The sequence below is a fragment of the Protomyctophum bolini genome, assembly GCF_963924005.1.
Source record: "Protomyctophum bolini genome assembly, chromosome: 10".
Lineage (NCBI taxonomy): Eukaryota > Metazoa > Chordata > Actinopteri > Myctophiformes > Myctophidae > Protomyctophum > Protomyctophum bolini.
The window spans coordinates 37,657,837-37,671,239 of record NC_137871.1 but is presented as its reverse complement, the minus strand read 5'-3'; the positions used below and the strand labels follow the sequence as shown (position 1 = coordinate 37,671,239).

General features: G+C 45.3%; 1 protein-coding gene across 3 annotated transcripts in view; it reads right to left on the bottom strand.

The window, feature by feature from the left end:
- ccdc88b (coiled-coil domain containing 88B) overlaps positions 1-13,403 on the bottom strand; it is a 37,583-nt gene that overhangs the window by 10,946 nt on the left and 13,234 nt on the right. For 2 of the 3 annotated variants that reach the window (XM_080773728.1, XM_080773730.1), the window contains 7 exons: positions 9,536-9,682; positions 6,510-6,675; positions 5,693-5,814; positions 5,252-5,320; positions 3,790-4,497; positions 2,635-2,814; positions 639-979 (listed from right to left, as the gene is read on the bottom strand). In XM_080773728.1, coding sequence (XP_080629854.1) covers positions 639-979; positions 2,635-2,814; positions 3,790-4,497; positions 5,252-5,320; positions 5,693-5,814; positions 6,510-6,675; positions 9,536-9,682 — 1,733 coding nt within the window. The remainder of the gene's footprint in view (positions 1-638; positions 980-2,634; positions 2,815-3,789; positions 4,498-5,251; positions 5,321-5,692; positions 5,815-6,509; positions 6,676-9,535; positions 9,683-13,403) is intronic. The other variant, XM_080773729.1, reaches the window with a different exon arrangement.

Genomic DNA, 13,403 nt, shown 5'->3' with positions numbered 1-13,403 from the left:
GGGAAAGTACTCCTAAGGATGAATGGTAGATGACACATTTTCTGTGCTTGTGCTTTTAAATATGCCTGTTTAGGCTAATATATGCGTTCAGGTCTGCATATATGCAGGGATGCAAATTTTGCCGTGTGCATATTTATGTGAGCGGATATTCGGCATGTGTGTATAAGTGGGCAGAATAGAGGTGTGGATACAAGTGTGCGCACGTGCCTATTCATGAGTGCAGAACCAGGTGAATAGATGCATGTCTGCATATATTGTGCGCGCATCTGTACGAATGAATGGGCTATATGCACACAGAATAACTCTTCCTACTTCCGGGCCGCTTCCCTACATTCACAGGTGTTACCAATGATACTAATTAAGGCTCTGTTCCATTTAGTGTGCAGTGGTTCTTAAACGTTTTAATTGCAAGGACCTCCATAACGTTCCATTTGTACGTTCTCAGAGTTGCACACCCGTACAGGGCCATTTGGAACCCATTCAAGGACACTTTGAGACCTGCTCTGTTTGACCAGAATGGAACAGAGTCATCCATCATTCATTAGTATCAGTGGTAACACCTGTGAAGGAAGTAGGGAAGGGGCCCAAGTTATTTCCAAAATGGCGTGCATATCATATACGTAGCCCATTGGGTGCACCTGTGTTCAGCGTCCAGGCCCCGTGCTCTCTGGTTGCTGTGTTCCACGGCCAAGGTGGTGCTCTCCAGCTGCTGTCTCAGCCTGGCCGCCTCCCTCTCCCTCTGCCGGCCTTCCTTCCGCTGGCCCTCCAGCTCGGACCGACACGTCTCTTTCTCCTGCTCCAATCGCGAAGCCTCCAGCAGCGCCTGGTCCCGCCCCCGGGCCAGCGACTGGACCTCTACGGTGACTTCGCGGAGCTCCGCCTCTAACTCCTCCTCCCGCCGCCGGCTGGTGTCGAGACTCCGCCCCTGGCGCTCCAGCTCCGCCTTAAGGGCCTGGTTGGTCAGCTCCAGCTGGTCAACCTGAGAGCGGAGGAGGGCATGGCTGCTCATCAAGACATTTCACTTGACCATTCATTGTCACACAAATAATAATTGTGATTAATGGTTTAGTTGTGTTTGTCCATTGAACATTGGAACATATTTTACAATTTTATACTCAAAATGTGTTAAACAATAGAGGAAATAGCAGATCTACGAGGTCACAACAGGTCACATCGCACGCCGTTGTGATATCATACTTTGGAGGTTGTGCTCTCCTACTTGCTGTACATACCATATCCATACCAGCATGGCCATGATTAACTTGTGGCACACAGGCTGAGTGCTGAAGATAATCACAGCCATTGTTATCGTCCAGGTTACAGTGAGTGTAGCAGTCTGATGATGGTCCCCATCACCAAAATGACAGAATGAGAATGAAAAACAAAAAGCATCCCATGAGCTTTTGTTTGTGTGTGTGTGTGTGTGTGTGTGTGTGTGTGTGTGTGTGTGTGTGTGTGTGTGTGTGTGTGTGTGTGTGTGTGTGTGTGTGTGTGTGTGTGTGTGTGTGTGTGTGTGTGTGTGTGTGTGTGTGTTATAATCCAACTTAAGCTTGTCTGTCATTGTCTTGTTTCTAACCAGACTGAATTGCTCAATACTGGGTTTGGGGAGAAGAAAATACTAATAATTCATTCTGAGACAGCTTGAATCTTCCCTATCACACCAGGCTGTCAGTACACACAGAGACTCCTGTTTCTCCGAGCAATAAAATAAATAGAAGTCAAATATGAAGATGTTGACGAGAATGACAGCACGTTAGCTAAGGAGACATTCTTTAATTGCAAAGCACTGGATTAATCCTTAAAAAAAGGGTAAGGTATCCATCAAAACCTGCATCTGTCTGGTCAGATGTCAGTGCATCAATGAAGCCCTGTGTTCACTGTTCACACATCCTCGCACTGAAGTTGCTGCAGATACAAACTGTCAGCTAAATGCTTGTCAATTAAATTAATCCTAATGAAAACAATCCTCTTGTCCCATGCTCTGCTATGTGTAGCAGGGATAAATCCAAGTCTTACCCATTGAGCCGGGAAGTGTAGTCGGATTACGTCAGCATTAAGTTGGTCAGTTCGCTATGACCCCTGCATGCCCCCCCCCACACAACATACGGACCAACATACTATTGGTCCGACTGTCATTGGTCGATCCGACAAACTACCTCAAACCCTAACCTTAACCGCAAGCACGGAGCAGCGCATGTTCGACCGTTAGTCCGACCGTAGTTTCCGCATGTCGGACCTTTGGTGTGTCGGATCAGCGTGTGCATCCCCACTAAAGACATTGCATGAGGAAGTACAGTATATGCAGCAACAGTTGAGTGATGCAAAACGAGCACTCCTCCGTCCCCGACATGACACGTGGGTCCTGTCAATGAGGAAATAACTGGCTGTTAATGTTTTCACCACGGTGCGTTTGGTGTTTCTGTGTTGTTCTCTGTGGATACTAATTGGATTACCTAAATTATGGAGGATCAAACATACATATTTTACAGATCCTGGAATACCACTTGAGGGCAAAGAGGTACTTAAAAGCGATAGTCTAGGGAGCATATCGTCTCAACTTCCTATCTTCTGTGTATACTTGCATAATTATGTGTACTAACTACCGTATGCATGTGTGTGTGTGTTACTTCCAACCTTGCGCTGGGCTGTGCGTAGAGTCTCCACGGAGCTGCGCAGTGTGTCCCTGTCCCTCTCCAGTGCCGCTCTCTCTCCCTCCAGGGTGGCGATGGCCGTGGCCTGCATCCTGTGGAGTTCCGCTTGGCTTCGCAGGCGGCACAGCTCCTCCTCCGCCTCCAGACTGTCCGACTGAAGAACCTAACGGTAGGCCGAGAGGAGAGAAACATTGTTCTCAGTGGTGGGCTGCAGGCAATGTGGCAGTGTAAACACCCGGGAATCATATCTGGGTCTCCCCCGTGCTGGAGCTAAGACAGAGTTACGACAGCTCCGTTCACTTCATGGGGCCAGTTCAATGGTGGCTCTTCTACATAGACTTCTATTGGCATATAGCGAACAGTGACAATGTCCTGGACCGGAAGTTGTCACTGTACAATACTTTAAAACAGTTGTCATGCTGCACACATGCCTAAAATTGCTGATATTTGCGCCACCCTCATTGAAAACAATGTATTTCATACTCCAGCTTGTCACTCTCCAGGCTGCATACGTTTTATGCCCCCCTCAATGTCGTAATATATATTTTTTTAATATAATATATATGTTTGTTTTTGTGGCTTTCGCCTTTATTTTATATTTTTGATAGAGGGATAGATAGTAGGCTGACAGGAAATGGGGAGAGAGATGGGGGGGGGGGGGGGGTTGACACGCAGTAAAGGCCGTCAGGATCGGGAGTCGAACCCGCGGCACACTACCAGCCAGTGTGCCTGGACTGCTGAGCCACGGCCCATGAGGCCCCTCAATGTCGTAACTCTGTCTTACTCTATGGCTCTGCCCCGTGGAAAGCCAATGTCTTAACCACTAAGCCAAAGGGATATCCCTGTGACTCTGGGGAGATATTAGACTTTTGAGGATATCAGGCTGAGGCTGTGAGCCACTCTGCTACAGCAGCATGTGTCTGTGTGTGCTCCATCAGCAAGTGAGAGAGAGAGAGAGAGAGAGAGAGAGAGAGAGAGAGAGACAGAAATAGAGATGGAAGGAGGGAGGGAGGGAGGTTGTGTGTGAGACCAGAGCTTGATTCAACCATCCATCTATCCGATGTAGATATCCACACATGTATCCATCCATCCATCTGTTTATTCATCCATCCATTCACCCACCCATCCATCCATATACCTCTATCTGCCTGCGGGCTTCTCCCAGGTTCTCTGTAGTCTTCCTCAGTCTATGTAGCTCTGCCTCCAGGACCACCAGCCTCTGCTCGGCCTCCCAGGCTCTCTTGCTCTGCTCTGCGTGTTTGGAGCGCAGCTCCTGGGCCACCAAGGCCTGCCTGTCGGCCTCCTCCCGGGCCTGCTGGAGTTGAGCGATCACAAGCTCCATGTCGGGACCAGACGGTGAACTTCCACGCTGCAGGCCTACGTCTGTCTCCACCATGTCGTCCTCCTTGTCTTCTTTCAGCGTTGTCGGAGGAGGCTGGACCTCTGCTTTGGGTTCAGACACAGTTGACTCTTCTTTGCTCAACTCACCCTCATTGATTCTCTCTCCTTCTTTGTCTTTCTGCCCTCCCTCCGCCTCTCCCCTGTTTTTTGGCTCGGATACCCTTGACACCCCACTGTCTCCTTGCAGGTGGAGAATCTCTTCCCCGACTCCTGCTTCTCTCAAGGTCCTGGTGATCTCCCCTCCTCTCTCTCTCTCCACTCCACTCCTCACCGTCCCTTCCCCTTCTCCCCTGGAGGATTCGGAGCCTTGGACTCCTCTCTCGCCGTACTCCTCTTCCCCCTTCTTCCCTTCTGTTCTCCCCTGTGCTGCTATGAATTGCAGTTTGGTTGTCAGCAGTTCGACATGTTGTTTCAAAGTGATGTTTTCATTCTTCATGTTTTGGTACTGGTGGTGAGAGATGAGGGAGAGGGGGAATGAATGTGAGAGGGAGATGATAAATGGATGGAAAATGTGCTATGAATCTTTTATGTTTCATAAGAGACCGAAATGTTAGCCCTATGCTCACATTTCTCACTCCCTCCTTTTTCTCTTTCAAAATGCACTGAATCTGAATGCCCTAAAGGGATGAGCTTCTGTTATGCAGTGCATTGTGAGCACCGAGATGGAATTTAGGAGTGGAAAGAAACTATTAAAGGAAGTTACCCAACTAAGCTCAACTTGGTTCTGATAGTAAAAACCCGAATCCTGCATTTTGCACGCTTGATTTCAAGTAAATTGCTACAATTGTTCATTTTGGTCAGAATAAACTGCTATAATGGTAGGCTAATTTCTGCAAAAAAAAATTGGAACTCACGTCAGTTTAATGAGAATTAAAGTTTGTAGACCTAAAACTGTGGATTCCCTCAACACATTTCCAATGTGTTTTTTACCATAGGTTTTTATATGGTATGGCTCTGCAGGGGTCTAGTTGTCTGTATGTAAACTAATCCCGCAATCCGCTGGACTGATCAACGCCAACGTTTTTATTAGTTAATATTACGGGTTAAGTGACTTGCTCGAGGGCACTTTGACACGCAGCCAGGAGGAACTGGGAATCGAACCTTACAATTCCAAGACAGCTGCTGAGCCACTGCTGCCCCTGTTGACCAGGCCCACTGGGTTAGAAACCCCTCTCTCTGGTAGAATCCTTTCAGCTTACCTCTCTGAGTGAGTTCTGATGCTGATTCTCCAGAAACGCTTGTTCTTCCTTCTCATCAGGTGAATCGGCCTGCAGTGAAAGGTAATTAATGGCCAGTCAGCCTCTGCAACGGCTGGATCCTATGTTAATGATTCATGACAGCTTGGAAGCTAGACGTCTTACTTATGTTTCTAGGTTGCCATGAGAGATGTCTACTGCAAGAAGCCTTGATGTAATAATAACTAAGTCTACTGTAGTGTTCTGAATAGTAATGACTAATCATCAGACTGAGACGAGATGAGATAATGATTAGCCATACAGTAGTTATTACACCAACGAACTGCAGCCAGAGCTAGCAAGATATTTCTCCTTCCCCTTCCACTTTTACAGTTAAACCAGTTGACCCGTCGACCTGCGTGATAAATAGTTATGGATCAGGTATGGGCCTGTGTGAACTCTGACCTCCCGCTGGGCCTGCTGCATCTCCGCCAGACGCCTCCTCAGCTCTGCATTCTCCTGCTCGGCTCCCAGCAGCCTCAGCGTCGACGCCTCTCCCAGCTCCACGCTCCATGGCTTCAAATCTACTGAGGAAGAGAGAGAGAGAGCGGTGTTGCTAGATTGTGTCAGAGAAACAACAAGGTCTATGAAAACAAAGCCCAAAAGAAGCCACTATTAGGGTCACAACGCGTCGCAACATGTGATGCGCTGTGAGCGGTGCTGCTATTTTCCTAAAAAAATTGACAAATGTGGAATATTTTTAGAAATTAGAAATTAGAAATCTGGTATGGGGGTCCCTCATGGCACAACATATTTTTAGATGTATAGGGTCTTTGGACAAATACATTAATCTTGACAACCCCAAATAAGCAACTACACTTTAGAAACAAGCCCCCCCCCCAAAAGAAAAATGCAACCCGCAACAACAAATATTTACAAGCACCTTTTTAGAAAAAGAAGCCCAAAGTCGCTTATAATAAACCGATATGACAACACTGCAAGAAAGCCGGGGGATGGAGGGAGAGGGGAGAGAAGGAGGGAGCAACGAAGAGAGAGAGAGGGAGCATAAAGAGGATGACGTGAGGTGTTGAGAGGAGAATAAATAAAACGAGACGGGGTGCGTGAGGGAGAGAAAGAGAAAATGGATAGATGAAAAGATTTGCCCCGTTATGTTGACTGAGAACCAGTAGGCAGTAGCCTATATGCCTTCAAACATTATTTCCTCTTATCAGTTAATTAAAACATGTTAAATGACACAGGGCAATCGAGATCATGCGCTAACCAATCATTTCACCCAGCTCTTCGTCTGACTCGATTTCCGATTGGTGGAAATGGTGATGGACCATTGTGATTGGTGCAGAGGTGCGGCGGTTCAGCCTGAGGTCCGCCTCCAGACTCATGTTCAGTTCCAGCAGCTCATCAACCCTTTGCCTCTCTGTGTCTCGCTCCTATGAACATATACAGTAACAAGTTCTTGAGCTTAGTCCAGTTACCCTGGGTAAACATAGTACCTTTCCATTCCTTTCCACACACACAAGCAGTATGACTTTCATGACATACAAACATCCACAAATGCATGCATACAACATGGCTCGTTCCTCATAGAAACTATTTGTTGAATACTAATAATAATGATAGCCTATACTATAACTGCCACATGATTGGACATCGTCTGGTTATATACAGTAGGCTTCATGAGGAAATTATGTAAACATCACATCTGTTTTAGGGCCGATTCATACTCCTATTTTACCGCTGTTTCGGCGCTGTAGTGCCGAAACTTTCAGTAGCATCGAAGAGTCGACTTTAGGACGGTACCCGAACCTCAAATGACGTCACATTGTAGGCTCTACAGCACCGAACCGACTTTTATTCGGCTCTAAAATAGGAGTATGAATCGGCCCTTACTCCTCATAGAATCCCATCGTTGTCATATACAGTATAATAATGAAACGTGGGAATCCAGGTGATTTGTGGCCATGTCCTATAGTCACATGACCTTCAGTAGTTAGAAGGTGATAAAAGGCGAGTTCCTCCCAGTAGAGAGCCAGTTACTGCACATGAATCATGATGGTGGCGAATCGATCTCCCTCTCATGCAGACTGAAAGAAAACTCATGGTAGGCCGAAGGTCAGCCTTGTGTAGCAATAGCCTTGTTTAATGGTATGCTTTGTTGTATGACCACTGGTTTGTTTGGTTTTAGGCTATATTGTTTGTTTATGGACTTTGGAGGTTTGCCATGATTATTTACAGCACTTGAATTTGTGTCGAACATCATCGCCATACTGCTTGCATCACTGTACTGCAGGAGTTTGCGTATGTATGTCCCTGTAAACCAAGTACTGTAGGTTTCTGTTCTATGTTCTTTTATTTATGATTTGAATACAGTGTGTACATTATGTTAATATAGCCTATAAGTTGTTATATTGGCTGCATGGCAACTAATTTGCTTTGTCTGTTTCCTTAAAAGGACCATTCCAGCCACCTCTTCCACTTGTTAACCCTTTTTGGTTTGTTGCTATTCATGTAGGTTTATAGGTTGTACGCGCCAGAATCTGGTTCTCCCTGGTCCTCCCAGTCCCGGCAGAGTAGAGAGAGTAGCAACGGATTGCTCATTCCTTGATGGACTGATCGAGGGTAGCTACTGGGACTTAAGTCGGGATTTGATCAACCCCGGCTGGGTCGCCTGAGTGAGGGGTATGATGTTGGTAGACCCGAAACCCTGTTGACCTCAGGATACATCACTGAGGATACGTCCCAGGTGCATCCATGCGATGTATTTCTAGTTATATTGATGGTAATTCGTTTTAATGAGTTTGCTCTCCACTTTGTGTTACATTGAGACTCACAAGGTCAGGTCTGCCCTGATACACACAGGTCTCCTTTCTGTCTTGGGACTGCACTGTATACTTTGTGGCATGAATGTTAATCCCTACATGGTTTTGTATTGAATATTTTAGATTGCATGTTGTTTGGTGCCAGGCCTGTCTTTCTCCATTAGTCGTTTCGTTTGGTAGTACCGTGTGCATGGGCCGACCAGCCCGCCCTTTCTTAGCCAGAGTAGAATATCTTGTATCTTGTCAATTGATTTTTTTTAATATTCTATTCACAGGTATAATCTGGTGACCTCCGGAGAGACGGGTGACAGCCGGAATGTAGACGGTACCCAGGTGAGTAGTATGGGTTAGCACCCCAGCCTGCATCCTCCGTGAGGAGGAAGCCCAAAAAACCTTCGATGAATGCGTGTGTCTGGGGCGTCTCTCCGTGCGTCTCTCCATGCGATGTATTTTCGTTCATCAAAGTATAATCTTGCCTTACTATGTTATTTTTAACTATTAGAATTCTCGTATACTGTAGCTACTTTCTATTTGTAATAAAGTATGTCCTACTTTTGTTAGTGTTCCTGTTTAGGGGAGAAATAGTTGGTCACATAGTCAGGCATATGCCGCATATTGTTAGTACCACCAGTTACTATAGCCCTTATTGAAATAAGACAAGAAGTGAATATGACTGCACTACCATGATAAATGCTAATGCAACATTTGTTGTGGCTTACAGGCTGACATTTCCCACACTACCTCCCTATTTGATATTGAGCTGCACTAATTGTAATTATACAATAGTCTAGTCTTGCCAAGAGACTTGCATCACTCAGCTCATCAACCCTTTGCCTCTCTGTGACTCACTCCTATGAACATGTACGCACGCACGTACACACGCACACATCCAAACAGATATGATTTTCATGACATTCAAATGCATGGGGTTGGTCAGCTAATCTGTGTCTGTAGGCTATTTATATTGTTATATCTGTGTTTTTTTAGGCCTTTTTTAACTTATAGCTATAGCTTTTTTACTGCTGCATTCTATTTTTCACAGATGTAATGTATTTTTTTAATATGTTCATCGTGCTTCATTTTAATTGATAATTTGTATGTATGGCACTGGAGCTGTTGAACGATCTATCTATTTGTGTGCATCTATCTATGCACACAAATAACATGGTCTACACATCACTACGCATATACAAACTATCGGTTGAATACTGTAGTGTACAGTAACTGGCTAGCATGTGGGTATTTAATTTATCATGTGCCTCTGGCAATACTGTTTACCTCACAATGTCTGCCTCTTAATTGATTTGCCCTTACATATTCAATTATATTGAACAGCCCCATTGGCAAACACACATACTGTACTGTATACATAAACTCACATAAACATGGCATGCATGCGCGCCGCACACACACACACACACACACACACACACACACACACACACACAATACACACACACATTCCACCAACCGCTTCCACGTCTATAATTCTCTGACGCAGCAGGAGATCATCCCTCTCCAGCTCCCGTAGGGAGGAGCAGCGCGCTCGGGCGCCCGTCAGCTGTTCCTCCAGGAGGACTTTGGTCTCCTGCAGAGCAGCGCACAGCTGCTGCTGCTCCTGCAGGGGGCGCCACATGCAGAAAGAGCAACATTATATAGGGTTTTACAGAGGCTGTGAAACTCTCAAAGGTTATTGTTAAACATCTGTATTACTTAATTTACAAGAAGTCTACACAATTAGAGAATGTAAAATAATTGTTATTTTGAGCAACGTTTGCCTGTAGTCTTTCCTACGGTACCAACCTCAATACAGCGTGGAATTGTGGACAAAATGGCACGTGATTTGGACATCTCTATAGGGACATGGGTAGCTGATGTAAACATTACATCTGTTTTACCTCTCATAGAATCCCATTGTAATATACTTATGAAAGAAAGCAGTTTCTTTAGTCATTTTATTTTAGATTCTTGTTACTGCATGCCCTTATCGAAAAAAATAAGACATGAAATAGAAGTGCATAAGACTCTGCACTACCTTGATTAATCCTAATGCAACATGTGGCTTACAAGCCAACATTATACTTCCCTATTTTATATTGAGCTGAGCTACTGGTAGTCTCTTGTCAAGAGACTTGCATCACTCCTTTATCTTCCCAGCACCTTGCCACAACCCTTGTAGCCTCCTTGAGCTTTCAAATATAGACAGTCTGCAGCTTAAGCACCGGCAGCCAATATGGTAATTGGCACAAACAATGCAAGCACACATCTTTGAAACACTGTCTTTTGTTCAGAACTCGCTCTCAACGAACTAAGGTCAAACACTGTGCTAGTGGTGATAAGGCAAAGGTAAACTCTGCAACTCCACATTGGAATGCCAGCATTGATGTTTGTTTGTTTGTTTGTTTGGTTTGTTTGTTTGTTACTGTTGTATTATCCTAAGTACCGTAGGTTGCAGTTTGACTATGAAAACCTGAATCTCCCGTTTGTTCGTCACGCCTCCATATATGGTCATGCCTCGCTGCCACCCTTAGATCTCCATATATGGAGCTGACCTGTTCTGACATTCCATTATGTTGATCTGACCTGTGAAAAACACACACTATCTCTATAGTCATGTCTTCAAGACGGATCTGTCCGATATTTCATATTCCATCCTAATTGGCTAACATTTGGCTTTCAAAGTTTGCAGGATTGGCCCGTTTCGAACAAAAAGCCTCAAATCATGAATGCAGCGTGCCATTTACGTGAAATCTTTCACAGACTTTCCTACTAGACTGAGGAATATATCCCACCTTTTTCACATTGGCCTGTTATAGCGCCACCAACAGGTGGATTTTTGCAAAACACATTTTTGGAACAAAATGCCCCAAATCATCCAATTGCCATCCAAGGTGTAAGAAGAAATGGCACCCTTTTCACATTGGCCTATTATAGCGCCACCAGGAGGCCACAACCTGACCTGCCCTGGTGGAGACCTGTGCCCAGAGGGGCACTTTATCTAGTTTATAGTGCAACATCACCCCAACGGGTCACAACAATACACAGCAAAAAACACAATAGCCCAATATAACACAATAGCAAGGAAACACAGTAAAGCATAATAAAATGTGCCAACACACATGGCTGAAACAAGTACCATGCGATAGGACACAGCTATAAATCATCAACAGATGGGTGTAAAAATACGTTCAGAAAATCCATTAATACAACACAGGGTTTTAAAACCACAGGGCAGAGCAAGGTGAATATTGTGGTTTCAGTGAAACAAGGGGGAACCATAATGCAAGGGTTTTAACTAAGTCTAGATTAAAAAATGTCTAGTGAGTTGGCATCTCTAACAGCTTGTGTGAGAGCATTCCAGAGACAGGGGGGGCACGCTGTGTGAATGCTCTGCCCCCAACCGTTATTTTATTGTGGTATATGTGACTGTGAGTTATCCAGCATCTTGGGAGCGTAGAGGTCGTGGGAGGATGTAGGCGTTTATTAAACTGGATATGTATGGTGGAGCAAGTCCATTGTGTGCTTTAAAGGTCAGGAGGAGCACCTTGAAGTCGCGACTCTGGCCTGTATGGGTAACCAGTGTAGTGCTACGAGTGTGGGTGTGACATGGTCGAATTTCCTTGTCCTTGTTAGTACTCTAGCTGCTGCATTTTTGACAAATCTAAGGCCATTTGTGGCTGTTGATGGTAGACCGGAGAGGAGAGCATTGCAGTAATATATTCTTTTTTTTTTTTAAGATATTTTCTTTGCGGCTTACGCCTTTTATTGGTTTTTGAAGGGACAGACAGTAGGCTGACAGGAAACGGGGGAGAGAGATGGGGGGATGACATGCAGTAAAGGCCGTGTCGGGCTCGGGAGTCGAACCCGCGGCACACTGCGACTGGATTACCAGTCGGGTGCCCAGGCGGTTACGCCACCGCCTGGGCCAATATATTCTTATATAGAGCTGACCTGTTCTTACAGATATGTTGATCTGATCCCCCATGTCAAAGCGCCAGCGCTCGCCCAGCAGTCTGCCGTCACCCAGGCGGATGCCTGCATGTGACCTCGCCCTTTAGGGCTAGGTCTCTTTTTGCCTTCAGGGCGTCTTTGCCCTCAGGGCTCTATTTTCATCCATATCCCCTTATCCCTAAACTACTTTGCCTTTTTTTTTTTGAGTACTTCAACTACAGCCGATCTACATCGACACGTTGTGAGCTTGTAGATTGGCTATTTTAACTAACTATAGTAAAAAATAAGTAGTTTAGGGATGTGGCAGTTCACCCTGCCACTGAGACTGAAGATAACCAACAGAGTTTGAATTTACATAAAATGAGTTTAGTTTGACATTATTTATTGTGCATTTGTTGATTGTTGACTTCATTGAAGGGAGCAACTACTGTGGGGTATGGGGAACATGCCAACAGTGGGAGGGTTTGTTTAGAGAACTCTTTAATCATATTACGTAGATAATTTATAATATTATGTGACACTAAAATATGTTATGAATTGTGATGTCTCTGGACATTGGGAATGCACTGGTATACTGGTATGATTGTGGAATCAATTGCACTGGTATGATTGTGGAATCAACCCAGGGTTGGTTTGGTCCATGGGAGGGGCCTAGCCTTTATAAGGAGCACCTGCCACCAGAGGCGGAAAGTTCTTATAACGGCAGGGGGTTCAAGCAGCCACGCCCCCCCCCCCCCAGCGGTGGAAAAAAAACGAGTTTTGTTTTTTCGAACAAAAGCCACCTTATTAGCATTTGAATGCGGCATGCGCGGCGGCCCAACACCTATCTTGTAGGTATGTGACTACGTGCATGACAACATGACCACTGGGGAGGGGAAATTAAATGCAGTGGGTTCAGTCGCGCCTTTGCCAAAATGCCAGGGGGTTCAATCGCGCCTCTGAACCCACGGAGTTTCCGCCACTGCCTGCCACTGCCCGGGCAATCAATGTAGGATTGCACAGGGTGCAGAGCAGACCTAGATAGAGCCAACCTGGCCAGTGGGGCTGTATATACTTCTTTTTTTGTATGCTGTTTGTTGGAACGACTCTTTCATGTGAACTCTGCAAGGTGAATAAAAACATATTGATTGTTCATCAAAAGACTTGTTTTCAGTACCTTTCACTATTTTTGAGCTGGTTCAGTGCCATTTTTGGGCCCACACTACCTTCACACTAGGACAAAGTGTGACAAGGGATAAGGGGTTTAGCATGGAGCATAGAGCCCTGTGTCTATTTAGCATCCGCTCTCGAGCATGCTAAATAGACATACACACAAATAATAAAATAATAAAATGGCTATGATCAAATCTGTTGTATGGTCATGCCAAATTATTAGTCCATAGATGGAG